The 16,506-nt window shown below is 53.7% G+C and overlaps 2 protein-coding genes across 2 annotated transcripts; one reads left to right on the plus strand and one right to left on the minus strand.

Moving 5' to 3' along the window:
• Window positions 1-7,455: 7,455 nt before the first annotated feature.
• V2A60_004907 (Fungalysin metallopeptidase-domain-containing protein) lies at window positions 7,456-9,493 on the plus strand (the record flags this gene model as incomplete). Its single annotated transcript, XM_083256221.1, has 3 exons — window positions 7,456-7,818; window positions 7,880-8,822; window positions 8,886-9,493. 3 exons carry the CDS (start codon window positions 7,456-7,458, stop codon window positions 9,491-9,493), a joined length of 1,914 nt encoding a protein of 637 aa, XP_083112347.1.
• A 344-nt stretch (window positions 9,494-9,837) lies between these two features.
• On the minus strand, window positions 9,838-14,985 carry V2A60_004908 (fungal specific transcription factor domain-containing protein; the record flags this gene model as incomplete). Its single annotated transcript, XM_083256222.1, has 3 exons — window positions 9,838-11,716; window positions 11,779-12,036; window positions 13,826-14,985. The coding sequence occupies 3 exons, from the start codon at window positions 14,983-14,985 to the stop codon at window positions 9,838-9,840; spliced, it is 3,297 nt and encodes a 1,098-aa protein (XP_083112348.1).
• Window positions 14,986-16,506: the final 1,521 nt, after the last annotated feature.

Raw genomic sequence — 16,506 nt, forward strand, 5'->3', positions numbered from 1 at the left:
GAATATATACAGAGCATATATATCTATTCTCATTCATGTGACAACTGCCCCGTACCCTACGTCGTTCTACAACGAAAGTATTCCGCCTGACCAAGTAGCAGCCGTGCAAGCAACACACCTACAGCAGACAAGTAGTACTTAATTACGGGATATAGATCCCAGATATGCAAGACAACGACAAAGGCTCAGCTGCCCACGGGATGCACAGCGACATTTGCGCCGCCCAGCTGCCACAGGCACACATGACAGCAGCTGCTGGGTGGTCGGCCGCTGCCCGGTCAAAATACGACGAATCGATCGACTGCCGCCGAGAAAAGAGGCTGGCCGCTGCGTCTGGTGGATCCTGGTCATTCGACATCCCTGGCCATCATCACCGCATGAGCCAACCAGAAGTCGGGGTAAATCGGGGGCACGGTGCCTCGCGTCCTCCGCGCGCACTGTGAGGCAGCGCCGACACGAGATTTCGGGACGAGGCCCCCAGGCACGCACCAGATGGATGGGTTGGCGGACCAAAAGGGAGAAGTGAGGAGGGGGGGGGGGGGAGCAACAGGAACAAAGTTGTCAGGTTGTTTCACACTCATCAGCCAGTAATAACATTGTCGTCGACGAAAAAAAAAAAAAAAAAAACTGGCGCTATAACAAATATATTAATAACGAGGCGTAGTTTGGTCGCGAATTCCATCTTTTGACTTTTTTGTTTTGTTTTCTAGAAAACGGCGGCGGTAACGCCGATGCTAAAACGTACCAGAAAAAAGGACCAGAAAAAAAACAAGGTGGCCCCAGCAAAGCCGACAACAAACACGCCATCAGACCAGACCTTGAATAAGGTAAGCCAAAGCCAAGAGGGGTCTTTTGCTGACTGATACTTGGAGGAGGGTTCCGCCAACACGCGAGGCCAACCCGCTATTTACTTACCCAGTACTTGCTTGCCTACCTACTCAGTATGTACTTGATAATTATCTCTGAAATAAAAGGGCGAGTAATGATTCAGGGCACGCAAGATTGCTCTCTAACTAAGGGTGTATGGGTGGTACCGAGGTATGCTCCGACCTACCTACCTACTAAGTAAGTAGGTAGTTAAGTAAGTACCTACTTAAGTACTTCGGTACTTAGGCAGTGTCATTTGTGCATCACCAAACCGAGAAACAAGGTGCCAGCCTGTGCCAGTCCCTCAGGTCAAAAGCAGGGATATTTGTAGCTTGTCCCTATACTTGTATAATTAAGGTGACAGTGTCCCCAGGGTCTCACCGTGAAACAGCCGAAGCCGTTTTTCGGCTCTCGTTTGATCTTTTCCGACGATGATCCCATGCCTTTCCAGTACCATCTGGTAAGTAAGTAGGTAGGAACCTAGGTACCTAGGTAAGGCAAGTACTCTGTTAGGTAGTTATCAGGTACCTACTGAGTACGCGGCGCACAGTGTCCGCCCATCCCACATGCTTTCCATACACTAAGTCCTTAGAGACGAGGCAACGCGGAAAAAAAGGAGACAAAAAAAAGAAGACAAAAAGAAGAAGAAAGAAAAGAAAACCAAAACGCCACAAACCCATTCTCTCGATGGCCAATGTGCCTGGCCCCGGAAGCTGCCTGTAGCAGGTAAGTAACTTACTGGTAGGTACCTAGGTGCCCAGACCGGTTCGCATCTAACTTAGCATGCTCCGCCCCCTAAGTTAATCAACACCCCCCAAATGATTACCGACTCGTTCCCCCTTTGCCCCTCAAAGTGCAACGGGTGCCCCTAACCCCCCTAAACCTAGGACCAGTAATCTGTAATCTGTACCAAAGTCTATCTGTACTCAGTAGGGGGCGAGCGAAGCAAGGAAGCATTACTGCACCGAGCCCGACTGCGATTCATCTGTATGATGACTTTTTTTTTGGTCGTTGAACATTTACCTACCCTCACTCTGAACCAAACTTCCTTCTTTCTTTTCCTTCCCCAGCTTGCCTGACTCTCCTTTGGTCTCTCCGTCTCTCCGAAAGGATCACCCTCTTGTTTCCTGCCTACCCACACCATCCGTCCATCGAATTGTGGGGCCTGGACCCCCAAAACCCTCGCCAGCCCAGAAGAGACCCGCTCTACTACGTCACCGGCTTGGGGGGAAGACTCCTCAAGGCAAGGGGAAGGGGGGGGGGGGGGCAGGAGAGGCTTGAGTGCTTACCGGTAAACACTAAAGAAGAGGTACACCCAAGATGCCCAAGCGGAAAGCCAACTTGGCCAAACCGTAAAACTCGCGAATCAAAGCGGCCGTCTCTGAGTACTAGTCGGAGAGAAATCAGGAAGAGCGATTTCGTTTCTGTGCGCCATTCAACGAAAACGAAAATGGGGAGGGGCATAAAAAGACCACCAAAAAAAGGACCCGTTATTCCCTGGCCAATAACAAGTCATCTACTCCGTACTTACATCGGCTAAACACACCTGCCATTACATGAATCGAGGCCACCAAGACCAACGGCGAACAGAGGTTGTATTATTGATTGTATTCTGGAATACCAATCTCCGTCCGCGCTCCCTCTCCTGGACCCCTCATTGAGGCCAAAGCTTCCGCGCGGTTCCCCGACATGCGCGTTGGTATCCGTGACGGCCTCAATGCGGCACGGGATTTCCCTTTGGGCAGATACAAATTTCCCCTCGAATCGGCAAAATGCACATCTGAAACTACAATCATCTCGGAGACTGTTTTTTTTTTGTGTTTCGCTTGAAAACCAAAACTCGACAATTGCCCTCGGGTTTGCATAACCGCACTTCAAACCCAAACCTCCGGGCTGGAGTCGGGGGAGGAGGGGTCCTTCAGCTACCTCACCGCAGAAAACTCACTCGAGACTCGACCATAACGGCCAGAAAATGCCGTTGGAGAGTGACTATTTCAAGCCAAGCAATCGGTTCAGTCTGTCTCGGCGAACATGAAGGATGGCGAGCCTTGGTGGCTCGGTTGTCCCCGCGTCTTTCGGACCGGATAGTGGCCGTTGGGTTCAGAGGACTTGCGTGGTTGTGCTTCGAGGTAGTTTGATGGGTGTTAGGGCCGGTCAGTCCTACAGTCCTTGTCGGTTTGGTGTACAAGGCCGCGCTGGACTGCACACCTCTGAACCAGCTCGACAGATTGATGCCAACGGAGGCATGCATCTCCATCAACAGCTCAGCCCCGGTCTGCCCTCGGCGAGAATTTTGCCATTCTGCCGGCCGAGAAGAGTGTTCGAGCCACCGGCATCGACCATTGCATCAAATTTGATGCAATGGACTGGATCCACGGCTCGGACAGTCGAATATCCCACCGACGGACCAGGTATCCCATCCCGTGACCACTCGCATACCGTTGTCTCCGTTGCGCTGTATTCCCTCCGGAATTGCTCCTTGCTGCAAAGTAGACACAGTTTATAAGGGGGGGCTTGATTATCCGATTGTTAGCCAGGACCGAATGTGCACTGCACGAGGGCTGCTGCCTGCACGTGCTTCAGAGTCGCTTCAGAGTCGCTTCAGAGTCGCTCGGTCCCGCATCGCTCAAAGTCGAACGCCAGTCTAGGCAACGCTAACATCGCAATCCGAAATTCAAGGTGTGGAGCGTGATCATGGATGGAGATTCGGATAGAGAAATGGACGACAATGGGTGCTGACGTTGCCAAGTTGTCCTTGTAGATGGCACCGCAACTGGGGGCAGGCTGTGTGATGCGTGACACTGATGCAATTGTAAGATTCTGAACACATCCCATTCGGCCAATACTGTCTACTAGGATCCCAATACCCATCAGTACGACCTTGTCTTGACTTTCTATTAGCCAAGGTATTGGTGAAGTCTGAACCAGCTTTGCGCATTCCATTTTGCTTTGAAGCATTCTCGCTACTATCCGAGGCATGTTTCACTATCCACAGCACAACGTACTGCTCCTCAGCATCTTGTACCGTGCCGTGAGGACTGTCTGCATGATCCCGCAGGGTAGAAAGCTCGTACTGCAGAGCTTTTAAACCGCCCAACGAGTGTGCGCCCGCGACTTCATTGGCGCACGAGGATATGGGACCGAAGACTATACGCGTTTTTCGACATGCATGTGGGTAGGAAGTCGATTGAGCGGGCTGACCATATCGAGGGTGTTCTGGTCACGGTGCCCATTGTATACTAATGTACTCGTGCTTTCTGAACTTTGAAGCCGCGTGTTCGATTGTCTTGTCTCTTCTGGTAGCATTCCGCGTCTTATGTAAGTTACACATAGAGTTCATATCAGGAATATAAACGACAGGCTAGTTGAGAATACAAGCGAATCATGAGACTGCATAGTTATTACCCTATTCACAGTCTGAAAAACTCCAGTGTCTTCTCTGTTTGCTTGACTTTCCCAAGACATCGAGATCATCCCTACTCCTTCCTCCACATCACGGATTTCTTGTTGTTTTTCTTGCTTTCTCTTCGTCACTGTTCCTCGACAACTTGATCGTGTAAAGGTAGATTTTCATGTTGCTTTTGTATAGTAACAAAACCCTAACAGACCTCCAGGGTATATAGCAGGTGCCAGTGATGTTTGAATTCTTTCTTTGACGTCGCTATATAACTCTGGTAGCTGTCACTAATAGCCGAGCATCTTGATTCATTATATCTATTCATCACCGTGACTGGTTACGATGGATGCTAGTCGATGGAGAGTAGACTCGCCGGCCGCTGTGTCTAAGTGACGGGATGAGCCGTCCGTGATTTTGGACGCTCTTCGAAGCTAGTATAAATGAATACTGGTAGAACTCTCTGTTTTGAAAGAAGAATCGTACTCTATGAGATCGAATATGCAAGTGATGACCGAGAGTCTTGGAAACAGTAGCGTGGTTGAGGCGCTGGACAGGAAGCTGCTCAAAGTGCGAAATCCAGTCGCCTGCTGTGGAAACGACTAAACCTGGCCTTATGGCGAGAGCTTAATCCAGTGAAGTTTGCACAGAGATAGCCATCAGCGTGCGTTCGTGCTGGACGTTTGCCACTTGTGCGCCAGCGTTCAACCGTCGGGAGCTCGCCATCGTCACCGCTCCCAGTGCCAGAAAACCAAATAAAAAAGAACAGACGGCTACAGCTAGAATCACACAAGACCGCGTGGCATTCGGGGTTGCACGAAAGAGGGAGCTCAGCAGGCCACCACCCGAAGCCAGAACAAAGAGCAACGACTTTCTCGATTGGGCCAAGGGACGGGCGCATCACCCTTCACGGTCGCAGCTTCTTTCAGCGCGGAGAGTATAAATGCGGTGACTGCCGAGGTTTCGACCGCAAAGCCAAGATCAGCGGCGCACAACATTGACTTGGTATTGCCCGATTGAGCCCGAGCTGGTGGTGTTGCACGATTGCTGGCAGATTGGGATGTAGTTACTCGCATGCTTCGCCCGGGCTTCTCCTGGCTGGAGGCGGGGGTGCCTCATTGCTAGCGCCATCTGAAGGTGTGGGATTTGGTGATGATTCGGCTAGGAACAAGGGCGGCTAGCTCAAGTATAACGTTGTGGAAAGTTGACTACAATCATCCCTATTTATAGACTGGTGCCAACACCCGTCCCCTCTTCCCCTCTTCAAGGGTTCTCACGGTGATAGCAACAGAAAAACAACGACGGCAACACAGCAATGGCATCGACAGTCAAATCGCCATCGGTGAAAGTCAAGATTACCAGATACTAAGGATCTAGACAGCTAGAATGGCTTTTCCGAGGAATATTAACCAAAGGCAGGGTTGCCGCTTCTACTGCCACCACTTGTAAAGCTAACACTTGCTACTAAAAAACAAAACTTGTGTTGGCATCCTTCCTATTAAAGCATAGCGCGCGCTTGATGTTACAAGTCTTATTGCTCAGTCTATATAGTAGGCCCTTCCAGATGACCGCCGCTTGAGGAGAGGAGTAATACGGTACTGTAAGGGGCATCGGCCTGGCATCAACTAACTTTGCATGTCAAGCTTAATCTGGGAGATTCTCCCCGCCCCCGCAAAGTGTTCTGTACGCATGTCCGTCTTTCAACGGCAAGGGTAGTAAGTGATGAGCCGAACTGAGCTTTGACAAGCAACACAACACAACAGCACGACGAGACTCGGAAAGTGGTTCTGGGTTGTCTTGTATTCGGTCCCGACGAAACTGCTCCACGTCTTTGCGCGCTCTCCTCATCTGCCCGAGCCGAGTCCCTTTTGAGCAGTTGTAAAACAGACTCTGTTGCCCAGACTGCTGCTGCAAACCGGATTGCCAAGTACGCCAAGGTGAGGAGGTCAGTTTGGAGCCACGCTGCGCCGCGCTAAGATGAGAAGGAAAATTTGCCCGGAGAACTGCACCATGGACTGCTCGCCTAGACGTAGCCGTCGGGTCGACGCGTCAAAGCCGAGCTGGCCTTTTCAGGAACTCCGATGCCGTACGGCGCTACGCTGTAGAGGACTCTCCTGGCCTGCAAGTCGTCAAAAACCCACGAGTCCGCCTGCGCGCAGCCGGGTTATTATGATCGCCGCGTTAGCTAAATAGATGCTGCCTGGACAGCTGTTAACGCCTGCAATAAGTAGAAACTTATTACTTGACGTGTCCCTGTCTTTTGTTCATCGCCAAACGGCATATTCGCTCGTCACAATCAGCAGTTTCGGCTGTCGCGATACTGCTCACCAGTCTGCACCCTCTCGGCCCATTCCCAATAACGTACAGTCAGCTCACTACAATGGGCAACCGCCGACCAAAGCATTGCCATTCCTCATATCAGATATATACCAGAGCCGTCGTTGCACGTCGTCTATACAGAAGCTCAAGTTTGAGGATTGTCTCCGCTTTTTGCACGTCATTTAGCTCCGAGAATTGGCATTATTACCACCTTCTGAATCCAGTCAGATCAGCCGAGTAGAGCGGTGTTCAGTCATTATTAGCGACTGAGGGACCTTTTGCTCTTTCATTAATCAGCCAGTCTGTGCCCCTGAACTCCGCCTTTGAATACTATATTACTGACTATACAAGAAGGTAGTAACCATGTGCCATGCAAAGACGGCAACTTAAGACGCGCCAAGCATCGGCTGTAACAGTGCTGGCCTGTGGGTTATCGGCTTACACGGTATGGAATCTGGGAATAAACTACGAGATATGCTTATGGAGACTGCCGGCTGGGCAGCTAGCATCCGGCGACCTGCCTGGTCGAGCTTCCTCTTTGAGGAAGCGCACACACATGGAGACGTTCTTGGCAGAACGAAATGTTGATCAGGTGCTCTGCTTCTCTGACTTTCATTCTCGTGTCGCCGTCGCGCCTTGAGTCTTCTTGGAAGGTCACTTGTCGACGGAATGGCATCGCGACTCAAAGTTCATGTGCGAACACTCCGAGTATACTGGGGCTCGATGCACTCAAGCTTTCCTATATAAAGCGGCGATGTCGACCCTTTTGCTCAATGTATCCGGGCTGATTCTTTACTGACTCGACCGCGAAACACTTGCTCGCCTCATTCTAACCTGCAATCTCCCGTCTTTCTTGCCATTGTACTCCTTGCATTATGAAATCCCTCGCTGTTCTCGGTCTCGCAGGCCTTGCAGCCAATGTCCAGGCGCATCCAGTGCATGATGCTCACCACGGAACAACCCTCTCCCGACGTGGTGTTGATCTCAAGCAGTTCGCCATGCCTGAAGTATCTAGATACACCCCGTCCACTGAGATCAAGGACAATGCTGCCGCATCGGCTGTTGTCAAGCGCGATAGCTACGTCGAGACTGCGACTGAATTCCTCAAGAAGGAAGTTCCCGACGCCGAGTTCCGCCTTGTGGAAGATCACTATGTCAGCAGCAGTGGTGTCGCCCATGTAAACTTTAGGCAGACACACCACGGCATCGATATCGATAACGCCGATTTCAAGGTCAATGTAAGGCTTTTTGGGATGCCCCGGCATCGAGATAGCCGCTAATGCGACTTCACTTATACAGGTCGGCCCGGATGGCAAGATCTTCTCTTTTGGCAACAACTTCTTTGCCGGCCAGCTGCCGCAGGAAGATCCCGCAAAGAGACCCGATCGTGTCGACCCGGTCGCTGCCCTCGAGGGTGCTACCCAGAAGCTTGAGCTCCCCATCCAGGCTGAAGGTGCCACTGCCGAGAACAAAGAAGAGAACGTCTTCACCATCAAGAACACCTCGGGTGCCCAGAGCGACCCAGAAGCCAAGCTCGTTTATTTCGCCGATGGCAAGGGAGGCCTGATTCTCAGCTGGCGTGTTGAGACGGACGTCCTGGACAACTGGCTGCTGACCTATGTTGACGTGAAGGAACCCACAAAGGTCCACGGTGTCGTTGATTACGTATCGGACGTCGCCTCGTTCCAAGTATTCCCTTTCGGCTCCGTCTCTGACCCGGGCGTGGGTGACCGCGTGGTCGTCCAGGATCCCTGGACCTCGGCATCGCCTTATACCTGGCTGAGCGATGGAAAGACCAACTACACCTCTACCCGCGGCAACAACGGCCACGCTCAGAACAACCCGACCGGTGCCAACACCTGGGAGAACAACTACCGCCCCAACAGCCCGCAGCGCAAGTTTGAGTTCCCATACACGAAGCAGATGAGCCCGAAAGACTATGTGGACTTTTCTGCCACCCAACTTTTCTACACTGCCAATAGCTACCACGATGTCCTGTACTCACTTGGCTTCACCGAGGCCGCCGGCAATTTCCAGGATAACAACGGCGGCAAGGGCGGCCGTGAGGGCGACGGTGTCATTCTCAACACCCAAGACGGCAGCGGCACCGACAACGCCAACTTTGGCACGCCCCCTGATGGTCAGAGGGGACGCATGCGCATGTACATCTGGACGCAGGAAACTCCCAACCTTGACAGCAGCCTGGACGCTGGCGTGGTAATTCACGAGTACACTCATGGCCGTAAGTTAAGCTGGAACAGAGCCTACCCCTCAATGGGAGAAGATAACTAACATGTGAGCGTAGTGAGCACTCGCCTCACCGGCGGCCCCGCCAACTCTGGCTGCTTGTCCTCCACCGAGGCCGGCGGCATGGGCGAGGGTTGGAGCGACTTCTTTGCTGTGGCACTCGACGTGAAGCAGTCCCAGAACCGCTCCCACGTCAACAACTTTGGCTCCTGGATCTCCAGCAGGCCCCAGGGTATCCGCATTTTCCCGTACTCGACCAGCATGACAACCAATAGCCACACGTACGCCAAGATTGACGACATGTGGATTGTGCACCACATCGGCAACGTCTGGGGAACCATGCTCTACGAGGTGCTCTGGAACATGATTGAAAAGCACGGAAACTCGGGCAAGTATCAGCCCACCGTCGACAGCAAGGGCGTTCCTCAGGGCGACGGCCGCTTCCTGCTCATGAAGATTGTCCTCGATGCCATGGCGCTGCAGACCTGCAACCCCAACTTTATCCAGGCTCGCAATGCCATCCTCGATGCCGACAAGGCTCTCACCGGCAGCGCTAACCACTGCGAGATCTGGAAGGGCTTCGCCAAGCGTGGTCTTGGCCCCAAAGCCGTGCACGGCCGCAAGCGTACCGAGGACTACGTCGTCCCCGCTGGCGTCTGCAATTGAGAATTTGACGAAATGAACTTTCATAGAATCTCCCTTTGGAATTCGTGATTGTATCACTTGTGTTGTAGCGAGGTGTTTCGGTGAAGCGGTGCTTGAGTGGGTTGGTGTTTGTTGTGCGCCGTATGTATGCAGAGATGTGCCTTGTCCATAGTGCGAAATATATAAAGTGCGTTAGATCATACCAGTTCATGTACATCTCCCTTTTCCTCAACTCTACCATTCATCTTTCACAAGCAGCTAGGTAGCTCTTACGAGGGGCCAACTGAGCGGCCCTTTGACACCGAACTTGTGTCAATCTTCTCGATTGATGGCGTTTCCTACTCTTCTATACCTACGATACTCGCTTACACGGTAGGGGGGCGGTATGTATTCCCGGCCCTGGCATCGTCCACGCGGTACGGGAACAGGTATCCCAAGTTCTCAAAGGTGTCGTCGTCGAGCTGGCTCACTAACGGTAATTCCTGAAACATGGGCAAAAATGATAGAGTGTTGGTCTGCTGCGGCCCAACAGTCCCCATGCTGCTGCTGCTGCCGCCGCCGCCGCCCATTCCCGTTCCGTGCCCCATCACCCGCCCGTCCAGCTCACCGCCGCCATCAGGCGGCTGCGCGCCCATCATGCCGGTATATCCTACCGCGCCGGGCACTGAATTCGCACTCGTCATCGACGGCGGCGGTTTCATCTCCGCATCGCCTCCCCCAACTTCCGCAGAAGTACCTCGGCCACCGCTGACGCTGACGCTGCCGCCGCCGCTGCCGCTGCCGCTGTCGCCGTCGGCCCGGCCCCGCTGCTCGGCCGCGTGCACCATGTTTCGCAGAGCCGCCTCGACCCTGCCGAGCCGCGGCTTCAGGATCTCGGCGCTGTCCCAGAAGTCGATGCACTGGTCGATGGACAGCGCCAGCAGCTCGTAGCTGGACGCGGCCCGGCGCTTGCTGTACTGCGCGGGGCCGAAGACGAGGCACGCAATCTGCGCCGCGGCCGCGAACCACAACGCGTTGGCCCCGAACGGGTTCAGGTACTTGTAGCTGTCGCGCGCGCTGCTGCGCACCAGCGTCACGATGGCCTCGGCCGCCTTCATGTAGTCGGTCCACGCCGACGGGTCCGCCGCCGCGGCGCGGGTGACCCACTCACCCTCGCCACCACGGCTCGACGGCGACCCATGTATTCCGGGCGCCGTGCCGCCGACGCCGGCGCCGGGGCCGCGGTTGCTGCTGCTGCTGCCCGCCTTGGGGGCGGCGGCCCACGGCGCCTGCGCGCACACGCGATGGTGGTAAATCATGAAGCGCGTCAGCTGCGTCATGATGTGGATGCCGAAGACGTCGGCGTGGTACTGCCGGATGCTGGCCTCGTTTGGCGCCGCCTTGGTGCGGAAGTCGAGCGTCTGGCCCGAGTAGGCCAGGCCGCCGGGCAGTGAGCCGGCCGTGCAGCGCAGGCTGTCGGCGATGAGGGCGAGGTGCTCCTCCTGCCGCTTCCCCGTGGCGCGCCTGGCCGCCTCCGGATTGTACACGACCTGCTGCGCGTCGTGCATGAGGGAGCTGATGGCGACGAACCACGCGCGCGGGCTCGTGTTTCCGCATTCCAGCAGCGCCTTCCACCTCTTGGCCGCATCCTGCGGGAGATGGCAGCTCGGCTGGTAGACGTTTCCGAACCAGTAGCTGTCGTGCACTGGCAGAAACGTGTAGATTTGCGACCAGTCTACCCCGAGCGGGAGTCGCCGGATGGTGCTGGCGAAGACGTCGAGCTCCCAGATTGCCCACCAGCACCGACGCCGCTCCTCCTGCGCGGACCAGCTCTCGACATTAATTTTTCCCTCGCCATCTCGTTTCTGGCCGTCGACGTCGACGAGGTGCAACTTGAGGTCGTAGCCCAAACGGACGAGGTTGCCCATGGCCCGCCACGACCTCGATCGCACACTCCGCGTGAGGCGGTAAAACGTCTCTAGTACGCTTGCCTGCAAAAGCCAGAGTGGTGGCGGGGTGTCGTCATAAGACTCAAAGGCATCTTCGATTCTCCTGGAAGCAATCTTGGCAAAATAAGACGGCGCCGGAAAGTAATTCCATGTAGACTTGTCCTTGTCACTCGCGTGGAATCGGGCGGAGAAGGTAAAGATGGAGGCAACCAGCGCCTCGGCCTCGACAATCGAATTCATTTGAGTAAACTTGCCTTCTATTGAATGGGGCTTAAATAAGGAAAATGAAGTCATGTTCTCAAAATACGACGTCATTCTTTGCGGGCGGGTGTCAGTCCGCTGAACCTGGCTGGCGACCTCGAATCGAATCCGACTTACAAAGTGTAGTATGTGCTCTCTGGTATCCTGAGCCTTCTACAGACAGCCTCCACCCTGATTTCAGTTGACAGGTCCGATGAAGTCAGGCTACCGATCAAGGTGGGAGGTAGCCCTTTGTCATAGTCCTCATGATCCTCATGAAAGGGGTACATGATCTCAGAAAACGTCGGGCCATCCGGGTCAAACGTGGAATCAAATTTGAAGACATGGGGCTGAAATGCTGCCGACACCTCCCCAGCGGGAGCTGACAGCAGATTGCTTTGTCGTTGGGTTAGGTTCAGTGGTATCGGCGCTGTGGCCGTAGTTGGGCTTTCTGATGATCCAACTGCAGCAGTCACATTCTGCTGCGCCTGGTGAGGAAGAAACGTCTGCTGAGAACGACGACGCTTGTTTTTTTGTGTACTTCCTACAGAGAGGTTCTTTGTCAGACGACTTCTTGAGAATTTCACCATGTCATAGCAGCACTCACCCAACTTTGGCCCAGGCTTTTCGGCGCATGTTGGGTACTCGCATGTCGATTCAGTTCTGGCACAAAGTGAACAGACCGGTAGTGTGCGGTTGCTATTTGCAGGCTCAGCGTTCCATCCTCGCTTCCTATTAAAAGGCTAGGCTATGGTTGTGAGAACTGACCACTTGACCTTGCGTCTACATCACGCCGCGGTCTGCATTAGCATTCGGTATACATGACCAGCAGCACCGCAAACGAGTCTTGTTGCGGCGTGGGCTTTCGGGCCCTGACTTCAGCAGTCCATTCGAGCGCCACCTACCGTTTACACGCATAGCAAGCCAAGGCCGAGAGGCCAGACTCGGGGTGATCCCGCCCCATCACGGCAGCGGCGGCGCCCTCGTTTGCGTTCGGCCTCTCTCACACGAATGAAGATGAAATTCGGCCGAGATCTGAATCCATACGAAGCGGGCTGGGGAGCGGGAAACGCAGAAAACCAGATCTGTAAGAGAGCGGTGGATTTTTTGCTTGAGCGGCGGTGGTGCGCGCGCAACATGGTTAACTAAGTATGGGCTGCTTTCTCTCCCAAGGCCCAAAGATGGGCCGAGTCTGACACAGGGCTGAGTCCACGAGCATTCCGCGGTAGCAGGGTCGGACACGGAGCTGAAAAAAAAAAGGCCGGGGTGGAAGAGTCTTGGCCGCTTTTGTTCAGACTTGCTGCAGGCTTGGCTTTCCCTGCTTACCTTTTGCAACATCGGAGACCGATCGGACAATAGATGAGTGAGGTTGTGATCATGTCGTGTGGTGATGACGAGCGCCAACATGTATAGATCGGTCCCTCGTTCGATCCTGTTCAAGTCTAGGTCTTCGAATACTCCTTTTTTCAGCGCTACACCCATTGATTATAGCAATGTATACCGCAATTATTGAGTGGTACTGCAGCTGCATGTCTTCTGGGCCGACCCTCGCGGCACATAGAAAGAATGAAGCATACTCAACGATAGTTTCGATGTCTCGAGCTTTTAGTGTGTCAAAAAGTAGAAATGTCAAAATACAAAACATGGCGCCGTCGGCAGTCTGAGACGACAAATCGTTCAAAGTTGTGACTAAAATTGATGCAAAGTAAGGGACTACATTTGCGTAGAGACCATGAATCCAGCGCAACATCTGCGCGTGTCCTAACGACCACACTTTTTTAGTATACTCATCTGCAATACAACGAAGTTGCCGTCTTGTCATTGCATCGCTTGCCGCCTGTGATCATCGCTCTGCTATCTTTCCGACTTGCCGTGATTGGGACCAGGGCGCCGCCAACTGCGTCATTTCGCTCTCATTTGAACTCATTTTAACTCACCTACTGATAAGAGGTGTATATTCATCAATCAACTATACGCCAAGACCAATAATTCTTTTGAAAAATAGGTCCAAGCTCCATCGCCAAGAATCTTCCGGTGCATCTTGAGATATGGCCCGTCGGCCTGCCGCCAGGCATCCATGCCGGAAGCTGGCACAAGAACCGAGTCTGAAATTGCCGAGTTGCCTCCTAGGGACTAGTTGTCTACTTTTCTCCTTTGGTATTTCGTACTCCTCTTTGACCCATACGCAGCCTCTGCCCGCTCCAAGGCAGCAAGCTTGGCCTGCTCTTCGTCGTCTGAGTCGCTGCCCGCCTCACCTACCCTACGCTCCCGCAGCCGTAACGGATCGCGTGGCCGCGCCGGTTTCACGTTCTTGGCACTGCTTGAGTTCTCCTCTACGCGGATCGTATATTGATTTTCAGTCATCTCCACACCATGTGCCAGCCATTTGCCATTCTTCGTGCTGTTAAACGGGCAGTACAGGTACGTGTGGCCCTCTCGTCCCCGGTTCCACGCTTCGAAGCCGACAAAGTACAGCATGGCACTGCTGATGCGCGGCTCCCAGTCAATGGCGGCAAGATGGCACGATTCGTACAGGATATCGGCGGCTGCCAGGATACGCACGCAGCGCTGCATGTGTGGCTGCGACTCGTTGCCCGAACGTAGTCCCTTGAACCCCGGGCGCTTCTTGAGCGCATCGATGAAACGCTTGGGCGGAGATGGAGCGCATAAGAGCTCTCCATACGGTAGCCATTCTGTATATCTCTCGCTTATCATGCCGAGCTCTTCCGGGAACGTACCGATGATGGCCACAAAGAAGAAGATTAAGAGTACTTCGTCGACCACCTTGCCCCAACCAGCACCCTCTTCCGTCGACAAACCCCAACGACTTCTGCTGTGATTTCGAAGATCCGCTGCATCCTTCAGGTCCACGTCCCGCATCTCAGCCACGTGGACCAAGGCCGCAATCTGCCCGTGCTCCAGCAGCGCCTGGCCGACGTACGCCAGGTCAACCAAGTCCTTGTTCGGCCACCAGTCACCGCGCTGCACGGAGGGGGACAGCGCCGGGGCTTGCCGGTCGTCGAGCTGGCACATGAGTGGCGGCTCGTCAAAGACTGAATCTGGAAATAGTTTGTCTTGCCGGGGCGGGAATGAGGCGTCTAGTATCTGCCGTTCGACGCCGGCCAAGTGTCGTATGTGACTGGCTAGTTGAGCGGACAGCTGCAGCATCTCGGGAGCCCATTCTTCTCTGGAAGCTTTAGGCGTTAAGAGTAATAGCTCCTTGTTGTCTTCTGCCCAGACCTGGTAGACCCTTTTGAACCATTGATCGCGCCTCGCGGTATTAGTCGGGGTGATGTGAAAGCGCTGTCGCAGGAGCGACTGCAGTGATGTGGTGACATTGTCCATCGTAATGCAGGTCGGACTTTTATGCTTTTATGATATTATATTCGACTTTTTTTTTTCTCTTCAGAAAAGATGCGCCGGTCTGGGAGTTTTTGTAGTAGTGTCAGTGGCAAGGCTGACTAGTGACTCACAACGAGAATGAGAGCCTTCGCAAGAAGACTGAGCGGCTATATCAAGGAGATATACCCTGCTTCTGCAGAGATTCGAGTATCCAGGATGGTGCACCAATAACTCTCTACTTTCCCGATACAAACGGAGGCCTCTATGAGCTGGTGGGCTTGGAGAGCTGGGATTAGGTATTTATCATGGTTGTTTTCGCTGCCGCGCCGCTCCGAGTCGTCGCATTTTCGGCCGGCTACCAGTTTCACCAGGTACGTTGCAAATCGACATAATGTTGGTATATTTTGCGACTATGTAATCGTGTCGCACCTTTATTCTGCGGTAGGGCTGGCTGGCACTGACCCGGCTGCAAGAGGTTGGTTGTGTGGCTGAAGTGTAAGAATGCTACGGCGGCAATGTGCTACTTACCTAGTACAGAGCACTTCCGAAGAGTGATATACTGGTATGCAGGCGAAATAAATAAACCTTGCCCTTGGGAACCCCTTTCTGAACATGTCTCAACATGGGAGCAGACGACCGCATAGTCGTCTTTCTACTTTATTTCGCGAACCTACCTATAGGAAGCCACGCCTTCAGCACGCCTCGCCCAGGCAAAACGACGCCGCCACAGTCAAGAGGCGCAGCACTGTAAGCACCGCCTTTGATTTACCATGGCGAAGAAGAGCACAACGCAGATAGTAACTGCATCAACAGTCGTTTGCAAGATTTATCAGACTACAAATACATTTAAAAGTGCAAGTTTTATACTAACCAAAGTCGTTGCTCCCGAGCTACTTCTACTGTTACCGCTAGTCCGCTTGGGAATAGTGACTGGCGGCCTCGGACCCTGATTACAGGCATCCACGTCATCTATTTTCTGCTTGGCCGTAGCGACGACACACCCTCCTTTTAGGCCCCGAACAACACGACTGTCCTTTGTTTCATCTTGCTGCAGTTCATTCAGGTAACCACTACCTGTACCTTGCATCAGTATTGACTCGACTTTTTTTCGTCCTCGGAAATTATTGTCATTATCAGTCGGCTTTTTTTTTCACTTAAACATTGATTGCGCGCGGACCCCAAGACCCCTTTGGCTTTGCCCTAGTCGTCCCTCCGCCACCCCCGTCCGCAGCCCGAGATATCCGACGACAAACTCGTCAGCGCGCGTCGGGGCTTTACTTGCTGCCCCTGCTAGACGCATTTTTTTTTCCTCTGCGCGTCGACCGAGACTCCGAACAAGCACATAACACGCCTCGTTATGGCTCGGTAGACCACGGACTGCCGCCTCCCTTCCCGACAAACTACAAGACACACGAGCTCGCTTCCTGTCAGCCGCTAACCAAGTCGCCGAGCTCCCCTCGTTTCCCTTGTCTGCGACGGGGTCCCTTCGCCCGCCGACACCGCCGGCATCGACACATACACGTA

This window comes from Cordyceps javanica, chromosome 3 (genome assembly GCF_051103115.1).
Source record: "Cordyceps javanica chromosome 3, complete sequence".
Classification (NCBI taxonomy): Eukaryota; Fungi; Ascomycota; class Sordariomycetes; order Hypocreales; family Cordycipitaceae; genus Cordyceps; species Cordyceps javanica.